This window comes from Pristiophorus japonicus, chromosome 12 (assembly GCF_044704955.1).
Source record: "Pristiophorus japonicus isolate sPriJap1 chromosome 12, sPriJap1.hap1, whole genome shotgun sequence".
NCBI classification, from domain to species: domain Eukaryota; kingdom Metazoa; phylum Chordata; class Chondrichthyes; family Pristiophoridae; genus Pristiophorus; species Pristiophorus japonicus.
This window is the reverse complement of record NC_091988.1, coordinates 55788416-55811318: the sequence shown is the minus strand read 5'-3', so window position 1 is coordinate 55811318 and position 22903 is coordinate 55788416. Positions and strand designations below refer to the sequence as shown.

Sequence of the window (22903 nt, the reverse complement as noted above, 5' to 3'; positions counted from 1 at the left end):
TGGGGAAGGGAGCGTGATTATTTGTGGCTGCTCAGAGCAGGACAGAGTAAAGCACAGAAAGATATTTTGTCTGATTTGGAGGCAGGAGAGGATGTAGCTGCTACAAAGCCACAAACCCCAAATGATAGATGGACCTCATTCGGCAAGTTTCCATTATTTCCATTCACTCAACCATGAGCACCATGATGACATTAGCAGCTGGAATATATATGGTCAATGTCTCTGCAATGGAACGAGGGCGTGTTCAACACCTGCTCGTTTCTCTTGCTCTCACACACACACATAGAAGTTTCAATAGGAATTATATTAAAAGCAGTCTATAAATACAATGATGGAAGAGAGAGTGGACTTCCTCAGATCCTCGTGTGAAATGATTGTTGTGAGGCAGATGTGTAAGAGGGAGGGGCTGGTCGTGGCTTTAGGTCTCTTGTCTTCATGTAGGAGAGCAGCTGGTCTGGGATTTCTGCTAAAACATCCTTGGCGAGTCGAGCCATGCTCAAAATCTGATTTCCAGAGCGATCGACATAATCTCGAAATGGGACAAACTGAAAGAGAGACAATGGTAATACAGCTAAGAATGGTGCCACCAATGTATCATATAACACAATGAAAACAGTCTTAAAGGCAATTTGAATAGAGAGGCCGTCAGTGTTTTATTTATTTCTGTAATGTATGCACCTGTAAGTATGCTCACAGGTTTGTAGCGATGTTGCATTGCCATTCTCGTCTGCCGTCCGGACACGCCATGGCGCACCATCTTCAGAGGAGGCAGGGATCCTCAATGGAATGCTCTCTATGCAGGAGTCCTCCCTTTATTTATTGGGGACTTGGCCTGGAGTGTGTTGCATGGAGCAGTCCCGTGCAATAGGTTTTTACGTCGGTTCATGGACTCCCAGGCCGCTTGTAATTTCTGCGGTCTAGAGGAGTCCATGTTCCATGTGTATGTCAAATGTGCGAGGTTGCAGCCCCTCTTTCAATATTTGAAGGGGCTGCTCCTTAAATTCTGGTTGCACTTCAGTCCCACGCTCCTGATCTTTAGGCACCCTGTGCGGAGGGGAGCGGGCAGGTCAGAAGGCCTCCTTGTAGGACTGCTCCTGGGCTTAGCCAAGGTGGCCATTAACAGGTCTAGGCAGCGGGCAGTCGAGGGGGTCGTTCAGCCCGACTGCCTGCCTCTCTTCCATGGCTACGTTCGTGCCAGGGTGTCCCTGAAGATGGAGCATGCGGTGTCCACCGGTACGCTCGCGGCCTTCTGTGAGAGGTGGGAAGCTGAGGGACTGGAGTGCACATCACCCCCGGCAACCAAATTTTAATTTGATCTTTTAAGTTCCCATTAAAGTTTTATTTGGAAATTTGTGGATTTTAGTCCCGCTTTAATAAGGAGGCGGCTTTATCTGTTTATTTTAAAATAGTTGTAGAGCAGTTGCATTGTGAGCAGCTTAGCCAGTCTCCTTGACTTCCCTCAGTAACCTAGCATCCCATCCGGACTGGGTGACTTGTCTACTTTGAGGACTGCCAACCTTTTAAGTACCTCTTCTTTATCTATTTTTATCCTATCCAATGTCACTACTGTCTCCTCCTTTACTGCTACATTGGCAGCATCCTCTTCGCTAGTGAAGACAGATGCAAAGTACTCATTTAGTACCTCAGCCATGCCCCCCACCTCCACAAGTTTATCTCATTTTTGATCCCTTATCGGCCCCACCCTTCCTGTGACTACCGTTTTAATATTTCTGTGTTATTATAGAAGACTTTTGATTTCCCTTTTATGTTAGCTGCTAATCTACTCATACTCTCTCTTTGCCCCTTTAATTCTAAGTTTTAGATCTCCTCTGTACTTTCTATATTCAGCTTGGTTCTCTACTGTATTATGAACCTTACAATTGTTATAAAGCTCCTTTTTCTATCTTATTTTATCCTCTATGGGATCAAAATTCAATTTCTATCGCCACCTGTTACTACACGGAGGAAGTGGTTAATGGGCAGCAAAGGCCCACCTTTGATGGTAAGCAGTGTCCACACCTGTGCAGAAATTCAGTCGGCTCTTTGGCAGAGGCACCAAGAGCTAACGCTGCGCCGGCTAACGCCACCCGTGTCGTGACGTCATCCAGCGTGCAACGCCTCCTTGGCGTCTCAATCGCGATAGTTAGTTTGAACGTCGGCCTTCCCGGCAGGCATTCTTACAGCCTGGAAAAAGTGGTGAGTAAATAGCGGACCCCGGGCAGAATCAGCCAGAGAGCAAGGCAAGTTTTTTTCTTAATTTATTTCTTCATTTTTTTCATTAGTTGTAACAGTGGGGAAGTTTGTGTGTGGTTCAGAAAAGTCTGAGGTTTTTTTTCTTTCTTCCTTTTTCTTCCTGTTTTTCAGTTTGCCTTTGGCGGCAGCAAAATTGAGTCGGCCTCCTGAGCTCCCACCCGAGGATGAGTGTGCAATGCTACTTTACAGTGCTGATCTCTCATCTTTGGGCATATAAACTGAATTTGGCAGTTGGAGCCTGCACCTAATGCCTGGCGGTAAAATCAGCACTCAGACGGTGACCTCGCCTCAAAAACAACGGTACCGATTTTCATATCTTTAGTCATCCAGGGAGCTCGAGCTTTGGATGACCTTTCTTTCCCCCTCATGGGAATGTATCTGCTCTGTACCTGAACCTGCTCCTCTTTGAACGGCTCCCATTGTTCAATTACTGTTTTTCCTAACAATTTTTGATTCCAATCCACCTGGTGCTTGATTGTACCTTGTTCTTTTCCATAACTATTTGAAACCCGATGATATTATGATCACTGTTCCCCAAATGCTCCCCCACTGAAACTTGCCCCATTTCATTCCCCAGAACTAGATGCAGCACTGCTCCCTTCCTTGTTGGGTTGGAAACACACTGATCAAGAAAGTTCTCTTATATACTGTAACATATGCACCTGTGAATAGGCTTACAGGTTTGTAGAGCTGTTGACAACAAAATAGTTGTAGAGCTGTTGAGTTGGGAGTGGCTTAGACAGTCACATGATGTTCACAAAACTCAATAAAATCCCAGCCAGTTGGGTTCAGGGGATTCACGATGAGGCAGGTGGTTGCGAGCCTGGTGGATGAACTGGTAATGTGTAGTTTGATTGTTAAACTTTTGCTAATAAACCAACTAGTTCTTAATAGCAATGTGTCGCTATGAATTTTTAAGCAAAGAACCCATGAAGCAAATGCATTACAAACACATTTCAGGAATTCCTCCCCCCTCTGTGCCCCCCAAAAAAAATTAAATTCTCAAACTCCCATAGCAGGATTTGAACTCTCATTCTTTGGACTAGAGGTCCACTACATGACCACACCCTTAATATAACTATTATTACCTGGACAATGTCACGTTCTGCGACACGCCCCCTCGAGGAAATTCGAACTTCATCTCCATCCAGTTCCTCCATAGCTGCAAAAAGCAGGGGAAATAAAAAGATTTTTTTCCAAAAGTTCTAATGACACATCATAGAAAATACATAATGTGGAATATAGTGATTTTTGTTGTATAATTTACCACGAAGAATGACCCAATATCATACATGTTTCTAAATGACAAACCCGCTACCTTCCAGGGGCATGAAGTGGCCTCAGTCAAGATGGCAACAAAGACATTGCTGGTTAAAGTTTTTTTTTTATAAAAAATTCATCAAACTCCATATACAATAAAAAAATATATCAGCAGGCACCAATCAGAGGAATGCTGGTAGTAATTTAATGTCAGGATTCAATTCAAACATAAGCTCTATTCTTGCAGTCTACAGTGATAGCTGAAAGTCTGTATAGATACTGTCTTGCAATGTACTGGCAGCCATCCAATACTATCTATTTGCTTTCCGAGTCTCTCCCACTGTTCTGACTCTCTTTGAAAATGGTGCCAGTCTGGACAAAGGGAAGTCGTGGAATTGATTTGGTCAATAATAATGGGTAAAAGTGCTTTCTTTCAGAATTTACAGCTGAAATGCTATCAACTAATGTTATTTTGTTTTTCACATATATAAAAAACTTACATCAGTGCACATTCCATTATAAATTCCGATGGACATATTTACAATGTAAGCTAGTTTTGCTGTAATTACACCCTCCTGCTAGTGGTGGCGCTGTGGCGCCTCCATATTGCACCTACCGCCTCCTCAACTACTGCACAGAAACGCCAAGGAGTAGATTTTCAATTTGGCATCCAAGTATAAACGTAATGTTGCAGATTGACCACAGTAGGAATGGCCTGATTTTCATTTCCATTAATCTCAGGACATCCCAACGCACTGCACAGCCCAATCAGTACTTTTGAAGTGTAGTTACTGTTGGAAATGCGACAGCCCATTTATGCACAGCAAGGATGCACAAACAATACCAGAGATAAATGACCAGATAATGTGTTTTAATGATGTCGGTTGAGAGATAAATGTCAGCCAGGTCAGCACAATGGCGGCCCGGACCACGGTAGAGCCGTTATCGTTGAGCCGACCCGAGAGTCGGCAGGGAAAAAGAGATGGCGGCCTGGGGCGCTAGTGCCCTCCCCTTTAAGGAGCACCCTGGAAGCTGTTGTCGGCCAGCTTCGCGACCCAAGGGGCAATTTTCCCCGTGGGGCATTAAGGGGTTGGCGCGGGGCGGTGGGGGATCGCCGCACACGGCGATGACATCATCGCGGTTTCACAGCCGCCTCCGCAAACTCCCGGGCAATTTCCCCCCCCCCGGGCAAAAAGTACCCCCCATAGGCGCTAACAGGGCTATAAAAAGGGGCAATTTCGCCCCCTTGGTCTTGTGGCAAGCACAACAGGAAAGCAATCTCAGTAACTTTTGTGTAAATTATTTGGGGGCTGTGGGCGGGGGGAAAGTTGCTCCACCAACATCAGGCATTAAGAGGCCGAAATAAAATAAATGATTAATGTTATACATTCTTAAACACTTTCTAATTTAATTCTAATGATTAGAAAAACAATAGCACCAGAATATGAAATCTTTTTATTTAAAAAATGTGGTTACAATTGAAAAACAAATTTTTATTTGCAATTTTTAATGTTATTTAAAAATGAATATTTAATCAAATTCCCAAGTGGACAAAAGGAAGTCAACAACTGTTTTTACTCTCTTATAAATCTTTTATACTTGAATGATTGCACATTTTAGTGAAGCAATGTTACATTGAGTGTGAATAATGTAAAATCACGTGTCGAACACTTAGTAAAAGGATTCATTTATTATTTAGAAAACAACAGGTAATCAGGAAGGCGAATGGAATATTGGCCTTCATTGCAAGAGGGATGGAGTACAAAAGCAGGGAGGTTCTGCTGCAACTGTATAGGGTATTGGTGAGGCCGCACCTGGAGTACTGCGTGCAGTTTTGGTCACCTTACTTAAGGAAGGATATACTAGCTTTGGAGGGGGTACAGAGACGATTCACTAGATTCACTAGGAGATGAGGGGGTTACCTTATGATGATAGATTGAGTAGACTGGGTCTTTACTTGTTGGAGTTCAGAAGGATGAGGGGTGATCTTATAGAAACATTTAAAGTCATGAAAGGGATAGACAAGATAGAGGCAGAGAGGTTGTTTCCACTGGTCGGGGAGACTAGAACTAGGGGGCACAGCCTCAAAATACGGGAGGGCCAATTTAAAACCGAGTTGAGAAGGAATTTCTTCTCCCAGAGGGTTGTGAATCTGTGGAATTCTCTGCCCAAGGAAGCAGTTGAGGCTAGCTCATTGAATGTATCCAAGATTTTTAACCAATAAGGGAATTAAGGGTTATGGGGAGCGGAGGGGTAAGTGGAACTGAGTCCACAGCCAGATCAGCCATGATCTTGTTGAATGGCGGAGCAGGCTCGAGGGGCTAGATGGCCTACTCCTGTTCCTAATTCTTAGGTTCTTATGTAACACTGCAGGCCTAATGTTATACCTAATTTGGCTCCATTTGTTTTTTGTAGGCCATAGAAATATTTTTAAAGGCATATTGGAAACCTTTGGTAAGACATGCATTTTGGCTGCATGGTTGACTTGCTCCAGTTACTCCATAGGATAAAGTAGATAGACAACAATCCTCAGAAAAATTGGGACCCTCCCCTTGATATTCAATGGCATTATCATTGATAATTCCCCCACCATCAACATCCTGGGGGTCACCATTGACCAAATTCTTAACTGGACCAGCCACATAAATATTGTGGCTACAAGAGCAGGTATTCTGCGGCGAGTGAATCACCTCCTGACTCCTCAATGTCTTTCCACCATCTATAAAGGCACAAGTCAGCAGTGTGTTGGAATACTCTCCACTAGCCTGGATGAGTGCAGTTCCAACAACACTCAAGAAGCTTGACAAATTGAGGATAAAGCAGCCCATTTGATTGGCACACTATCTACCACCTTCAACATTCACTCCCTCTATCACCGATGTATCGTGGCTGCAGTGTGTACCATCTACAAGATGCACTGCAGCAACTTGCCAAGGCCTCTTCGACAGGCCTCCCAACCCCATGACCTCTACCACCTAGAAGGACAAGGGCAGCAGGTGCATGGGAACACCATCACCTCCATGTTCCCTCCTACATCATCGCGGTGTCAAAATCCTGGAACTCCCTACCTAATAGCACTATGGGAGTACCTTCACCACAAGGACTGCAGCGGTTCAAGAAGGCGGCTCACCACCAGCTTCTCAAGGACAATTAAGGATGGGTAATAAATACTACCATGGCAGCGTCGCCCACATCCCATGAATAATAAAAAATACATATGTGCATATACACACATACATGCACACACAAATGTACGCACACAGTTATACACACACACACACACATAAACACAATCAATCCTTTGGATAATTCAGGAGTGCCTCTCCACTCCATACAATTATCCATTATCATCATCATAAGCGGTCCCTCGAAACGAGGATGACGTGCTTCCACGCCAAAAAAAAGGATGAGTTCACAGGTGTTTCGAATGAAGAACCTGAACTACATCCTCGAGGGTGGAAGATGCCTGTGCGTGGAATTTTTATAACATGTGGTGGCTATTGCACACTAGCCACCACATGGGCTTGACAGAGTTAGGTCTTGGTCCAGTGGCAAGGATTCCCCAAGAAAACTGGAGACCTGCTCTGCTGCACGAACCTAGTACGCACACATATCGCAGTGTGGGCTGGCCCGCGCTGCCCCTGGGCCCAAACTCATGCCTCCCCTGGGCCCTGATCACATCCCTCCAAAATCTCTTGTCGCTCCTTCGCCCCTCTCGCTGGTCCTGCTGTATCTGCCCACACTCCAATCACCGACCTGGACCTTGCTGATGTCACTGTTCGCTGCCATTGCCCTCCTGTTCCTTGCAGTGGTACACCTCCATGCTGCTCCTGGGCCTCCACACGCCGCTCCTTTTATGTTTTACATACAATTATCAAGCCTCAGACAGTAGGAATTTCCTACAGGGAGCTGTATACATATCTTTAAAAAAAAAAAAAAATTTTATTGAATTCCTTTCAAACTGTCCAAACAGAGTAAAAAGAATTGTTTTTCAAAAATAAATTACTGGATCATTATGCCTGAAAAAACAAGCCAGCTCTTCATTTTCAAAAGAAAAATGGATTGAACTCCCTGTCAAACATCTCAGTGGGTGAATACAGCCCATGTTGTTCTCCCGATCTATCATCATCATCATCATCATAGGCAGTCCCTCGGAATTGAGGAAGACTTGCTTCCACTCCTGAAGTGAATTCTTTGGTGGCTGAACAGTCCAATATGAGAGCCACAGACTCTTTCACATGTGGGACAGATAGTCGTTGAGGGAAGGGGTGGGTGGGACTGGTTTGCCGCATGCTCTTTCCGCTATCTGCGCTTGATTTCTGCCTGCTCTCAGCGTTGAGACTCAAGGTGCTCAGCGGCCTCTCAGATGCACTTCCTCCTGGTCTTGGTCCAGGGACTCCCAGGTGTCAGTGGGGATGTCGCATCTTATCAGGGAGGCTTTGAGGGTGTCCTTGTAACGTTTCCGCTGCCCACCTTTGGCTCGTTTGCCGTGAAGGAGCTCCGAGTAAAGCACTTGCATTAGGAGTCTCGTGACTGGCATGTGGACTATGTGGCCTGCCCAGCGGAGCTGATCGAGTGTGGTCAGTGCTTCAATGCTGGGGATGTTAGCCTGAATGAGGATGCTGATGTTGGTGCGCCTGTCCTCCCAGGGGATATAGGGCAGGGAAATCCCAGGTTCAATCCCTGCCTTGAGCCAAAGCAGCAGTAGGGATAGCACATTGTTGGGTACGGTATTCCTTCAAAGAAAAAAAAAAAGACTTGGATTGATATAGCACCTTTCATGACAATCGGATGTCTCAAAGCAATGAAGTACTTTTGGAGTGTAGTCACTGTTGTAATGTAGCAGCCAATTTTGTGCACAAGCAAGCTCCCGCAAACAGCAATGTGATAATGACGAGGTAATCTGTTTTTTTCGTTATGCTGATTGAGTGATAAATATTGGCCATGACATAGGGGATAACTCCCCTGCTCTTCTTCGAATAGTGCCATGCAATCATTTACATCCACCTGAGACCTTGGTTTCACATCTCATCTGAAAGACAGCACCTCTGACAGTGCAGCATTCCCTCAGTACTACACTGGAGTGTCAGCCTAGATTTTTGTGCTCAAGTCCCTGGAGTGGGACTTGAACCCATAACCTTCTGACTCAGAAGCAAGTAGTGCTACCCATTGAGCCACAGCTGACTATCTTAACCAAGGAACGGGAATTAATTCATTATTAGGAGCATGATTCAGCGGCGAGCAAGTTCAAGCCTGGCTTTGATGGTTCCTGCAGCCCACTGGTCGTCACTCTCTACACTAACAAGTGAATAAAGACCACATCAGTGATGTAGCGGAGAGGTTCACATTTACCATGGAACTGTATCCTACCATGTACAGAATAGAATCATAGAATTCACAGAAAGAGACTATTCAGCCCAGTGTGCCTGTTTCTGTTTTCTAAAAAAGTTATCCGTTTAGTTCCATTCCCTGCCTTTTCTTCAAACCTTTTAAATTTTTTCAAATATTCATCCACTTTCCTTTTGGAAGCTGTGAGTTGATTCTGCTTCCACCACAGTTTCATGTCCAACATTTCACGTCCGACCGACCCTGCTAACTAAAAAATTCTTCTAACCTCTTCCTTCATTCTTTTGTTGATGATGTTACATTTATGCCCTCCAGTTACTGACTACCACCCAGAAGAAATAGTTTCCCCTATTTAATTTTACAAAACCCTTCATAATTGCCACCTTCAAGTGAGGAAGGCCGAGTGAAATGAGATAAATTAGAGGAATATGTTTCGAAAGATACACATCAACGGTCATGGCCAAGTCAGAATCATCAACTACCAGATAAAAGAGTTATATCCCCAAGTAAACATACTCTTAGTTGAGCAGTAATTCTCTCTACTTATGGGAGATTTGCTGAATATTATTTTAACTGGAGTGAAAATGTTGGCGCTGGGTTTGCTACACAGCTATTAATAAGCAGCATCAAACATGGCAATGCTCACGGAGAATGAATTCCATATAGACTCAGAAAAACAGATGGCAAAGCAAATATCATTGAGTGTTGCTCAGTGACACCAGGGATACAACCCTGAGCTGAGGGGGGCGCCCCACGAGAGTGTGACAAACACATACAGCTGGCGCTAGTGGAAACCATCCAGGAAGGTTGCTCTGGGGCATCGATGAGCTACATAGCTGGAACTCTTTCTAGTACTTCTGTCACATTATGACATTTCCTGAGGGCAGCAAGTTTCAATATTCTATGTGAATCCGTGTACTCACAACCCAGCAAATCAGCTCATCAAAGATCACCAGCAGAGAAGCCGCAGGTTACAAGCACAGAGGTGACGAGGATCGGAGATGCGCAGCAAATGAGTAATTCATACTGGTTGGTTTGTCTTACCAAGATCTGAGTCCCTGCCCCTTCTCATCTTAAATTTAGTTCTTGACCATTGACAAGTGCGTTGTTGCAGTGACAGGTTTAGAAGGGAGTTTCGCCTCTTTAAAAAAATCAAGCAATAGAAAAGAAAAAAGAAAAAAGAAAAATTACCCTTTGGCTTCTGTTCATATTCTTAATTTGTGAATATCTTTGTTTGTTCTCCCCTCCCCTATGTTCCATATGTCAGGTGTCCTGATACCTCACGCAAGTTAACACTAATCATGTGCCATCTTTTGACAGTAAGTGCCAGTACATTATTTGACCATAAAAGAGATTGCAGCTGAGCTTAACCCAGTCCCCAGCTGCTGTCTACATACAATTCCAGGAAGGGTTGCAGGATGGCAAACTAGATAGGGAACTCTGGCTGACTTCTAGGGGCACTGCCAATTAGCATCAGTACCAATAACACAATGGAGTTCAGCTAATTCAGCACAGATGAGGCCGTAAACCTGGGACCTCCCAACACTGTGACCCCGATATTTACCGAGGGACAAGTTCAGAGCGGGAGTTATGGTCGAGAAATCCGGATGTATGGGTTTCCCTGAATGCCGTGGAGTTTTAACTCCAGGATGTGTTTTAATTTGTTTCTCCAGGTTTCCCACCCGACAACCAGCTTGATTGATGCAAGGTTGTAGCAGCACAGAAGATATGCTTAGTGGCGGTGGGAGGGGAGAGATTGCGAGGGCGTATGGAGATACCACGGGGGAGGAGCGGAGCGATCGCGGGGTGAGCGGAGAGATCATGGGAGGGGCAAAGACATTGTGACGGGGAGCGGAGAGATCGTGGGGGAGCGCAGCGATCATGGTGGGGGAGAGGAGAGATCGTGGGGAGGGGAAAGATCGGAGGGATGGAAGAGATCGTGGGGAAGTGGAGAGATTGTGATAGGTGGGGGGAAATGGAGAGATCGTGGGGAGGGAAAAAATCGTATGGGATGGGGGAGATTGTGGGGGGACCGGAGAGATTTTGATGGGCAGCGGAGAGATCGTGATGGGTGGTGGAGAGATCATGGCAGGGGAGTGGAGAGATATTGGAGGGGGGGTGGAAACGGGAGGTGATCGCATGGGGCGGGGTCGCAGTGATCACGCCGGGATGGGAGTGGGGTTTTAAGAGTGGTTTGTTGGGCCTGAAAGAAACACTCCTGCTCCTCCTGGATCATAAGCAGTGCTGTAAAAGCATTTATCTTATGGATCCAGCCCGTATCACTTCCTTTTATCTGCTGGGTTTCGCGAGTCTCCTTAAAGGTTTTACCGACCAACTCTCCTTCTGAGAGCAGATTGGTCTCCTGCCCCTCGTCCCGCCTCCGTGAAAACTGGAAAAGGGCGGATTTGAAATTTTTAACATTTTGACTGCCCACCTGACCCAAACCCACCTGTTTTGAGGGTTAAAATTACCCCCATATTCTTCAGTTACTGTAAAAACTCCCTGAGTCAACAGAGCGGCCTTTTTGCGAATGTCTTTATGCACACACACTGTTCCACACAGAGATCACACTTGCTGAGTTTCCAAACTTCCCTGAGCCAATCAGAAAGTGATTACTTACCCATCTCTGATTCACTCCCAGCTCACAGTCCTAATCAAACCTGAACTTGGGCTAAATCAGTATGCTCCTTGTGCCTTAGTTATTCATTAGCAAGGAGTGGGTCCAGAATGAACCAAATTCCTTAACAGCCCTTCTTACGTAAACTAGAGGTGATCCAAAACTCGGCTGCTCGTGTCCTAACTCGCACCAAGTCCCGCTCACCTGTGCTTGCTGACCTACATTGGCTTCCGGTTATGCAACGCCTCGATTTCAAAATTCTCATCCTTGTTTTCAAATCGCTCACAAAGACCTTCGACATTGTCAACTGTGAGGGATTATGGAGTGTCCTTCTCAAATTCGGCTGCCCTCAAAAGTTTGTCACCATCCTCTGCCTGCTTCATGATGACATGCAAGCCATGATCCTGACCAATGGATCCACCACAGACCTAATACACGTGCGGACCGGGGTCAAGCAAGGCTGTGCCATTGCACTAACGCACTTCTCGATCTTACCCTCAATAAGTTCCCCACTGGAGTCGAGCTAATCTACAGAATGAAGGGGAAATTGTTCAACCTCTGTTGCCTCCAGTCCAGATCCAAGGTCATCCCATCCTCTGTCATTGAATTACAGATGGCGCTTGGGTTTGCGCACACTTGGAGGTCGAACTCCAAACCATTATCAACACCTTCACTGAAGCGTACGAGTGTATGGGCCTTACATGAAACATCCGTAAGACAAAGGTTCTCTATCAGCCTGTCCCCGCCACACAGTACAGCACTCCGATTATTAGGATCCACAACGAGGCCTTCGACAACGTGGACCATTTTCCATACCTCGGGAGCCTACTGTCAACAAGGCAGACGTCGATGATGAAGTCCAACACCGCTTGCAATGTGCCAGTGCAGCCTTCGGTCACCTGAGGAAAAGAGTGTTTAAAGACCAGGACCTCAAACCCGGCACCAAGCTCATTGTCTACAGAGCAGTAGTGATATCCGCTCTCCTATATGCTTCAGATACATGGACTATGTACAGCAGGCACCTCAAAGCACTGGAGAAGTAACCAATGCTGCCTCCACAAGATCCTGCAAATCCATTGGCAGGATAGGTGCACCAATGTCAGTGTTCTCGCTCAGGCCAACATCCCCAGCATAGAAGCACTGACCACGCTCGATCAGCTCCGATGGACGGGCCACATTGTCCGCATGTCCGATACTAGACTCCTAAAACTCTACTCCGAGCTCCAACACGGCAAGCGAGTGCCAGGTGGGCAGAGGAAACGCTTCAAGGACACCCTTAAAGCTCCTTGAAAAAGTGCAACATCCCCACCAACATCTGGAATCCCTGGCCCAAGACCGTCCAAGTGGAGGAGAAGCATCCAAGAAGGCGCCGAACACCTCGAGTCTCTTTACCTGGAGCACGCGGAAGCCAAGCGCAAACAGCGGAAGGAGCGCATGACAACCCAAGCACCCCACCCACCCATCCCTTCAACCACCACCTGCCCCACCTGTGACAGAGACTGTAGATCCCACATTGGACTCATCAGTCACCTGAGAAATCATATTAGTGTGGAAGCAAGTTATCCTCGACTCTGAGGGACTACCTAAGAAGAGAAAAATCTCCCCCAGCCTCACATCCCCCACCCCCTCGGAGATACCTGCGCTCCTCCAATTCTGCCCTTGTGAACATCCCTGATTATAATTGTTCCACCATTGTTGGCCTTGCCTTCTGTTACCCTCAGCTCTGGAATTCCCTGCCAAAACCTCTCTGCCTCTTTTTCCTCCTCAAGATGCTCCTTAAAACCTACCTCTTTGTCACCTGTGCTAATTTCTACTTATGCAGCTCGGTGTCAAATTTTTATCTCATAATACTCCTGCAAAGCGCCTTGGGATGTTTCACTACTTTAAAGGCGCTATATAAATACAAGTTGTTGTTCCAATGCCTTCATAGAAGAGAGCTTCACACATGGGTCAGGCTCCCCATACTACTGCAAGTGCCAGACTTCTGAAAGCTGGTGTCTCTGGGATAGTAGCTCACCATGAGATGAGAGTGACCTCAGGTCTCTAAGGCTCCAGGGAACAATCCTAGCCATCCATCACTCAACCTCATCTCACTCAGGCAACACTTTGTAGGAGTAGTAGATTAGGAACTAGAGTAAGCAAATTAGCTGGCCCAAGGGCAGTCCCAGTGTAGAAAGGGAGAATGGATTTTGTTGAGACTGATTGGTGAATGTTGCTTTTTAAGGTAAAGACGGCTTGACTACAGCATTGTGAGTTCATTTCTGTGTCTGCTTTCAACTTTTGGGAATTGACAAGGGAAGAACTTTGGAAGAAGTCTAGGAAATTGAGGGACTTTGTGAGGGGAGTTGGGGCGGGAGAACAGAAAGGTGTGAAGAGAACTTATTTGGTGAGCCGCCCTTTATTTCCTGAAAATTTGGGGCTATCAGTTGTGCACTCCCTGTTCTCCTATTCGGCTTTCGTTCCTTCATGTGCACTCTCCTTGTGCTGTGGGGACACCTTCTTGATCTGTACAACTTAGTAAGTCTTTGTCTACATCAAGGAAAAAGATCTCTTTGGTGATGCCTGACTCCAACCTAGCCCACACCATGTCTTTATCCTTCTCCTCTTCATAACATCAAAATAAAGGTATTCCTATTGCAAAATCCATGGCTCGAGTACAAAGCAGTACTTTGAGGACGGATGAGCAAACTGAGCAACAAAAGTCCTGACTCAACACCCAAAGTACTAAAAAGATCTCTGTGCAATCGAAGAAACACAAAACAGTAGTAGAAGCGCAGAAAATGGCCCCGCAGAAATACCTTTCAGCAGCCCTACCACCTCTGATATAGTCATTATTTGGGGAGGGTTTAGAGTAGCAATGGTGGGGAATGGGATGGACAGGTTAGCCATGACTTCTTGGGTCCGAAATTGCTCACCACCTGAAGCGAGGCGCACCGGTTTCATGCATTGCGGCGGCCTAACCGTCGAAATTCAGCAGTTCGGGACTTTTTTCGAGCGGGACGGAAGTGGCCTCATCATGGGGGCAGAAGTGGGGGGGGGAGTGGCCGTGACTGGAGGGGTGGAAGTGGGGGCGGGGCGGAATTGCACTGGTGCGTCACAACGTCTCTCCCCTTCAGTTAAAGGAGAGAGCCGCTGCGGACTCTGCAGCCACTTTAGTAGCAAACACTAGGCCACCAGGGAGGGTTTCGGCTGGGCCAGCGGCCTGGCACCCAAGAGGGGATACCGGGCTGCCTACACCCGCGACCATAATTGTCAGACCGACCTGGCAGTCGGCTGACCAAAAAAAGTAAAATGGTGGACGCGGCAGTGCGCCCTCCCCTTTAAGGGCAGCCAGGCCGCCATGTCACAGAGAGTGTACCGACAACAAAAACTGTCGGGGGCACCGACCGGCGGCAGGGCCGCTCCCGTGGGGTAATACCGGAAAAGGGGCAATTTCCCGAGGGGAACGTCGCGGTGGAGGGGTCCCGCTAGGCAGGAAGGGGTGGACGCATGCACACCGTGGCAGAAAATCGGGCAGAACGTTCCCGGACACCGCTCCAAAAGTCAAGGAAGGCAATTTCCAAATGGCGGCCCTCCGTGAAGAGTCGATGGCCATTCCACACCGCCTCGTGGCCGCTGCTTTCAGACGGTCAGAGGCTTGATCGGATGGGGCAGTTTCAGCCCCCTTGACTCCATTTAAATATGACAGAGCAGGCCTTAAAGGGAACAGCTGTTATTTGGGGTAGGAGAATGCAAGTACAGTTATTATTTTGTGACAGCAGCCTTTAAGAACACATTTTACTGCCTTTATCATCCAAAAACGATTGGTAATTCAGAGAAAAACTGAGGGTCACATTTCTAATCGAGGCATGTTTCCAACACCACAACCAACAAACGGTGAGTGCTTTTATTTTACAGAACTCAAGTTTGGCAATAGCTCACATCTATATTTATAAGAAACAAACATTATCAGCTGTGGCTCAGTGGGTAGCATATCTCGCCTCTAAGTCAGAAGGTTCAAGACCCGTTCCAGAGACTTGAGCACAAAATCTTAACTGACACTCCAGTGCAGTCTTGAGAGAATGCTGCACTGGCGGAGGTGTTGTTTTTCAGATGTTAAACTGCTCTCTCAGGTGGACATAAAAGATCCCATGGCACTATTTCGAAGAAGAGCAGGGAAGTTATCCCCAGTCTCCTGGCCAACATTTATCCCTCAGTCAACATCACAAAAACTCATTATCTGGTCATTATCACATTGCTGTTTGTGGGAGCTTGCTGTGTGCAAATTGGCTGCCATGGTTCCTACATTTCAAAGAGATTACACTTCAAAAAGTGCTTCATTGGCTGTAAAGGGCTTTGGGACATCCTGAGGTTATGAAAGGCTCCATATAAGGGCTTGACAGGGTAGATGCAGGAACGATATTTCCCCTGGCTGGGTAGTCTAGAACCAGGGGTCACAGTCTCAGAATAAGGGGTCGGCCATTTAGGACTGAGATGAGGAGAAATGTCTTCACTCAGAGGGTGGTGAATCTTTGGAATTCTCTATCCCAGAGGGCTATGGAGGCTCAGTCTTTGAGTATATTCAAGACAGAGATCAATAGATTTTTGGATATTAAGGGAATCAAGGGATATGGGGATAGTGCAGGATAGTGGAGTTGAGGTAGAAGAGCAGCCATGATCTCATTGAATGGCGGAGCAGGCTCATGGGGTCGAATGGCCTACTCCTGCTCCTAATTCTTATGTTATGTTCTTTCTTATATCTTTTGAGCAGAATGCCCCATAGACCAGCTCCTTCCAACTGTGCACAGAGAGAAAAATAACAGCAGATTGAGTGGAGAGCAGAGACAGGTTATCCTTCTAGGGTTGTAGATTAATTGGAGTCTTGTTAACAGTTGTCAATCATATCTGTAAATGCGCAAGAAAGTCTGGCTGGAAGGCAGCCAAACTATGTCCCCTTTCATCAAAACAGTCACACACAAGTGACAAGCAAAAAATATCAGCTTGCTGATCTATTGTCATGCGGAGGGTGCTGCCAAAACGGTACAACAGCCCCAGGCTGCGAGCCAACAAATCTAATTAAAATGTCTAAAAATCGTTGGTATTAGAGCGAGAGCTACCAGCTGATTGCACCTGCTGTTCTGAGGGAGGAGAGAATTACTCTGCACAGAAGGTTTGATTCCAGGCTATCAGTGAACTTCAAAGGCAGGCTGCTTTCCCTTACTGCTATAAAATGAGAGTCAACAAGGCTCTCTTGGCAACAATGTCTGTCATGTATTCAACCAGCATTGTAACCCATGTATAATCTGACCTAAGTTGTACACTGTGAGAACAATGACCACTAGGTGGTGAACTTGTGGGAGACACTCCTAACCTGGACCTTCGGGTAAAAAGGGGAAGCTCCGCCCACCTTCATCACTTGAGTGCTAAGGAATAAAGGACAGGTCACAGACTGACCTTCTCTCAAGCATGGGCCTCGTGTGCATTTATACTGTGTAGTAAGGACGTATCAATGTCGATATTCTTCCCCAGTTCCAAACTACATGTGGAAAGCATAGGGGTTATATAGGCAACAAGGCACAGGGAGTTGGGACCCATGCATAGAATAATAGGAGCGAGGCAAGTTAATGGAGCAACAGCAGATACTAATGGACACGAAGAAGAGAGTTATAGAAAGAATACTGCAGGATAGAAAGGATAAGAGAGAGATTACGGAGATAAAAGCCTAGAAATTCGGACCGTTTGCGCTTGGGCGCACGCCTCTTACGACTCCCGCTAAATTCGGCAGGAGTTTAGTGGCGGCGGTAACCCGTAGTACCTCGCTCCTCTGCGTCGGCAATGACGACGTTATCACTGTGCGCAGTACCCCATTAGCGTCCCGACTGTAAATGTGGTATCGCCCCCTGGGGCACAACTTCAGGGGACGTGAACCGGTCAAGTTAAAGGGGAAGTGAGGCCTTTAAAAAAGATTATGCTGATTTTGTCCTGCGCCCCATTGACGCTTTGAACGCAGGGTCCGTGCCGCGATCGGTCAGCCCGGCACTCTGCTTGAGTCCCGGGCTGTTGGCACGGCGCCCTGTTCCCCGGTGGTCCAGTTAGGACCCTTTCATTACTATAGAGTTTGTTGTCTGGGTCCTTCCCTTTAATTAAGGGAAGAGCCCCTCCTCCGCGGCAGTGCTACACGGCTCAGTGTGTAGTGCGACGCCCCGCTCCCAACGCTTCCACCCCAATATCGCCTCAGAACGGAAGTGGGGCTCCACTTCCTTTCGCGGGGCTGTCACCCCAATTTATCGTGAGAGGTTAGACTTCTGCTCCTGGCACAAAGTCTCGCACCTCATGAGTATTGCCAGCCCCAAATGAGGTGTCATGGAATTTTTCCCCCAAGAGACAAAACAAATGTAGAGCATTAGAATAAGAGTGAGAAGAAATGCAGGGAGGCAGTGACAGTGTCAACTAGATGCAGCGTGTCAAAGAAATACAGTGTTACAGAAACTGACGTGAAGTATGAAGGAAGGAGCTGCGAAGGTGGATGTGACAGATGAAGAAGGGAAGAATCCTGAGCGGGAAGGCACTGTAGTCGTGGCTGGCCTAAGAATGACTGAAAATGAGATGCAGAGATTTTGAAAACCCAAAAAGTAACAGAAAGTCTGTGGTTAAACATGTCCATCACAAAGGACAGATCAAGAATATCTAACAAGAGCTGTAAGCCTAAATCCTTTGCTTTTGACAGAGGTTAGAGCTGAATAGCCATCGACGAGTTTTAGGCAAACGCAAGTGGAAGGGTGGTGTTTGTATGGAATGGTCCATGGTTAACTTATTACTGTAACTTAGGTACAGGTAGGAGCACACTTGTGTTGGGGCAGAACATTGTTTAAACAGCATTTAAATGGGAAACAATTAAAGGAAATTAAGAAAGAAAGACTTAAATTTATATAGCACCTTCCACAACCACTGGACGTCCCAAAGCACTTTACAGCCAATGAAGTATTTTTGAAGTGTTGTAATGTAGAAAACGCGGCAACCAATATGCGCACAGTAAGCTCCTACAAACAGCAATGTGATAACGACCAGATAATCTGTTTTTTTGTTGTGTTGATTGAGGGATAAATATTGGTCAGGACACTAGGACCCCTGGTCTTCTTCAAAATAGTGCCATGGGATCTTTTACGCCCACTTGAGAGCGCAGACGGGGCCTCGGTTTAATGTCTGATCCAAAAGGCAGCACTTCCGACAGTGAAGTACTCCCTCAGCACTGCGCTAGAGTGTCAGCCTAGGATTTTTATGCTCATGTCCCTGGAGTGGGACTTGAACCCACAACCTTCTGACACAGAGACAAGAGTGCTACTCACTGAGCCACAGCTAGAATAAGAATAGGGTAACAATAATTTTGAAAGCCTTTGTGGAGCATCTCAAAAGGTATCTCAACCCATTATCAAGGCTGAAGGGGCAGGGGATTAAGAAAAGAAACACAAAAAAGCTTAAGGAAACCTAATGTGTGGGCATGAGTCTGCCGGCAAGTGATAGACAAGCCTAGCACCCAACCACCTGTTGGATGGCTGCTGAAATGGATGGGAATGTGAGGATTTGTTCCCCTGTGAAACTTCACAGCACCATCCTCATTGTATTGCAGCAGTATGCAAGGAACTTGAGTCAAGTTTCAGGCGACAGCTGACTGTTCTTGTCACTAGTATGTGCCAGCGCCCTGCTGGAAGGCAGCTGCGGGTGTCCTTGAAAAAGGAGGGGCTGCTCTGCCTCCACCTCTTTGCGGACCAAGACTGTGAAAAGACAATTCCTCACGTTCTTTGCCAGGTAGACAAGATCTGCTGATTACCTGGCATAGTATTTCTCACTGAAAGCATGACATACTCTAATTGGGAGGGGGAGTGGGGCAGAGGAGGCTCTGAAGAACCATCCCACATTGCATTGGGCCTTCACGTATCCGAGTGGTGACACTGGGTCTGCTGTTCCAGCTTCCTTTGGGAAGTGGAGCCGCCACCATTGCCAACCATCTGCCAAAGTGAGGTCTCGCCACCTCTGTCTGCAGATGGGAGTGTGTTGGACACAGAGCATCTCTCATGCAGCCTGGCATCCTCCACTGGGTCTCCTCTTCTTCCAAACACCTCAGATGGGTGAATTCCTATTGGAAAATCCATTGATACCAGTAACGCTAGCAGAAAAAAAATAATAATTTACAATGGCTCATAGAAACCTAAGTGCCAGCAGAAAAACCCCCCACAGAATTAGCTGACATACATTCACATTACTTCTATACCTTCCATGTAGTTATTATTGTCTAGTAACCCTGGTCACTTATTTCCCATGTGTAATTTATATCTGACATCCTGCATGCTCAAATGGCCAGAAATGGTATGCAGGATGGATACACCCTCAAGTTAATACTTTAAATTAAGTTCTTGCGTATTGGAGGCAGTGGGTTCCATTGCCACTGGTCCCAGCCCAATAATCTGTGTTGGAGAACGAAGTGGGCAGAATTCTGGTGGGACATCCAATTTCTGCTACCTGCCATTGGCTCATTGCACAAGTACTATTTCAAATGGGTGGAAGCCTCCATTAAAATAGTACACTGAAGAATGTTATACATGTGTTCGAAGAGTCCCAATGGTAAAATCCCAAACAGCAATTTCTCAGCTCATGTTCTGTAAGAGAAGAGCAAAATTCATGGGAACCCTCTCCCCCCCCCCACCCTCTGAGCAGTGGTTGGACTCATTGAAAAGGAAATTTAATTTGGAACTATGAACCAGAAAGGTTGAAGTCTTAAAATGCTCATGGAAGAAACTATGAACTTTAATCGAATTTGGGATTTTACAAAGCAGATTGAACCTGTGTGGGCAGGCCTAAGGAACTATCCCTCAAAGAAGCCAGGTTGATTATTGAAGCTGCCTGGGGCATTGAGACTAAAGTAAATTGTCTGGAAAATGGATACTCAAGAGACATTAACATTGCAACAATTAACTCAGAGATGGCCAGCCATCAACCTGAACCTATAAAGCCATTTTCAGCCTATGCATAAAAACAAAAGGCCCACTCCAGCCTGCATGCAAAAACCAAGCACAAAGAACATTGCAATTACCAAGCTAATATTTCCATCAAGAAACAGATTTAGAAGATCAGCCCACCCGAGACATAATAACTTATAACAAGCCTGCCACAATATGACAAAGAATTCTCGGGCCCGCCAAAATTAAACAAAGAATTCTGGACTGATTTGGCGCGAAGATTAGGACAGCTCAAAACTAGGCTCTGCTTTAACAAAGGGTATGCTTTGCTGCTTATGCTACTGCCTTGAGAGACATTGCTTGTGCTAGTGCTAGTGCCATACTACGCCTATGCCATCAAGAAGGGAGAGAAACCAACGCGAAAGTTGTAAACTAACTTCTCCAGCCTCGACGTCCTAAAATTGAAAAGGAAGGAAGAACATCATCATCACGGCAGCAACTGACCACAGCCAACGTGGTACCACTAAAACCACTGCGATCAACCAACCTCGAAACAAAACTTCACAAGGAAGACCCCGAAGAATCGAAAGTTTCCATTCTACAATCTAGGCCTGACTACCAACAGGTGAAACGTTACCTAAAAGGACTTTGAAACCTATTTCTAATGAAAGAAAACTGGTACTTACCCCACAAATCCAAAACGCGCCATACCGCATCAGCGGACTCAACCCAACTGAAGATTGCGCAGTAAGAGGTCCTCTCCGACGTTGCGGTACGGCAAGCAGAACCTACAGAATCCAATGAACCCCGATACCGCGAACTACCGCTAACTGACCAGAAAGGATTGTAAGCATAGTCCCTGCCTGCCTTGGAGTCTAACCTAGCCAGTATTAGGTATTTGGGAGGTGGGAGGTGTAATTTTCACTGCATCCCCCAAATAAATCCAGAGTCTAGAACCCAAGGGATTCGAACCGCTCAAGTAGGTCAGAGGTGAATCTGACCACTGGGACCACCCCTACAAAATGGTGACCGTGGCAGGACTCTGGTATAAGGGGTGTGATGCAGAGAGTGCTGGCTTGGGAGAAAGAACCAAGATGGAAGAGAGGATTTCCTCCTATGTGTATAAGAAGGTCAATGTCACTAAAGAGTGGGTGCTTGGTATATTGCGCGCTGAGCATCCAGTTGACGCTGCAGTCCAGTGGACAGCAAGCAAGGACCATAAAGAGTCAGTAGAGAAGGCAATTTGGTTGGTCTGTCTACAGCGACAAGTCCAACTCCTAGACAACATCATTGAGTCACTACAGGCAGAATTATGGGAATGCGCAGAGACATCACAGGAAAGGGCTATGGCAGAAGAAAGGTTATGGAGAGAATTCTGTAAGCGAAAACAGGGAAAGAACAAGCTAATGGAAAGGTTTAAAAACAGTCAGGACTATTTTCAATGTCAGGTTACCGAGGCTAAAAATAATGAAAAGATACTGTGGGAGGAAAGCACTCGCCTCACCCTACAAGTAAAAGAGCTGGAGGAAAAATTGAGAGAGGTGCAGGCAGCATAGCTAGCTCTAACGGGTTTGGGTCAGGAGACCACGGTCCCTGCCAGCAACAAATCAAAAGTTGCTCGTGTCCAAGGCAAAAGGCATGGTATGCCTAATAAACCCGAGTATGGCCCAGATAAGCCTGGAAGAAAAGGAAGAAACTGTTCAGCCACCACCTGTGGTACCGGTGACCACACCAGTTCAGCAGCAGGAGGAGCGAACGAGTTGCGGGGCGGACAGGGATAGCGAACCACCACCATCTGTGGCGCTGAGTTTTAGCTCAGATTGGCAGCAGGGAGGCGGGCTAGGCGAGCCAGAGCAGGAAGGGCCAGAAACAGGGCCAATGTGCCCGGTCCGGCAACAGGAGTTTGGCCCGCCCACCAGTGCCGGGGGTCAAGAGCCCCTGGAAAGTCAGTTTGTGGTCCCCCACACTCCCCAACAGCTTAGGGCTACGATAAGCCACCTGGGAAAGCTAACTCCAAAGGGAGACCCATCGGTTCACTTTATAGAAGTGAAACAGTAAGGGGATATTAATGGGTGCGATGATGCCGAGATAGCAAAGATGCTCCTCGTATCCCTGGACGGCAAGCTGTACCAGTCCCGTTCCACCGAGAGCAAAAGGGGACAGAGAACATTTGCTGCCGTCCAGGAAGACATTTTAGAAGCCATGGGCTGTAATGACGGGAGTCCCTTCTCCAGAGTAGAGAAAACTGAGCAGCTCACAGGGGAAACCCCACAGGCCTTCGCAGACAGACCGTGGCCTGTGTACCAGAACGCCTGTGCAGAGGACCTCAACCGAAATCACTTAAGCCGGGGCGAGAGAGCCCACTGGCTCCGAAGCCTGGTAGCAAACAGCTTACCCCGAATTAGAACCAAGGCTGAGACCTGGTTTGACCCAAGAGATCCCCAGGCCACCGAACAGGGAGTGGTCAGGCAACTGACCATAGCCTACCAGAACG

The 22903-nt window shown here is 46.7% G+C and overlaps 1 protein-coding gene across 1 annotated transcript in view; it reads right to left on the bottom strand.

Moving 5' to 3' along the window:
• Window positions 1-353: 353 nt before the first annotated feature.
• LOC139276919 (copine-9-like) overlaps window positions 354-22903 on the bottom strand; it is a 615931-nt gene continuing 593381 nt past the window's right edge. The window contains exons 19-20 of the mRNA XM_070894913.1: window positions 3342-3415; window positions 354-545 (exon numbers count right to left, since the gene is read on the bottom strand). Of these exons, the coding sequence (XP_070751014.1) occupies window positions 354-545; window positions 3342-3415 (266 nt within the window). The remainder of the gene's footprint in view (window positions 546-3341; window positions 3416-22903) is intronic.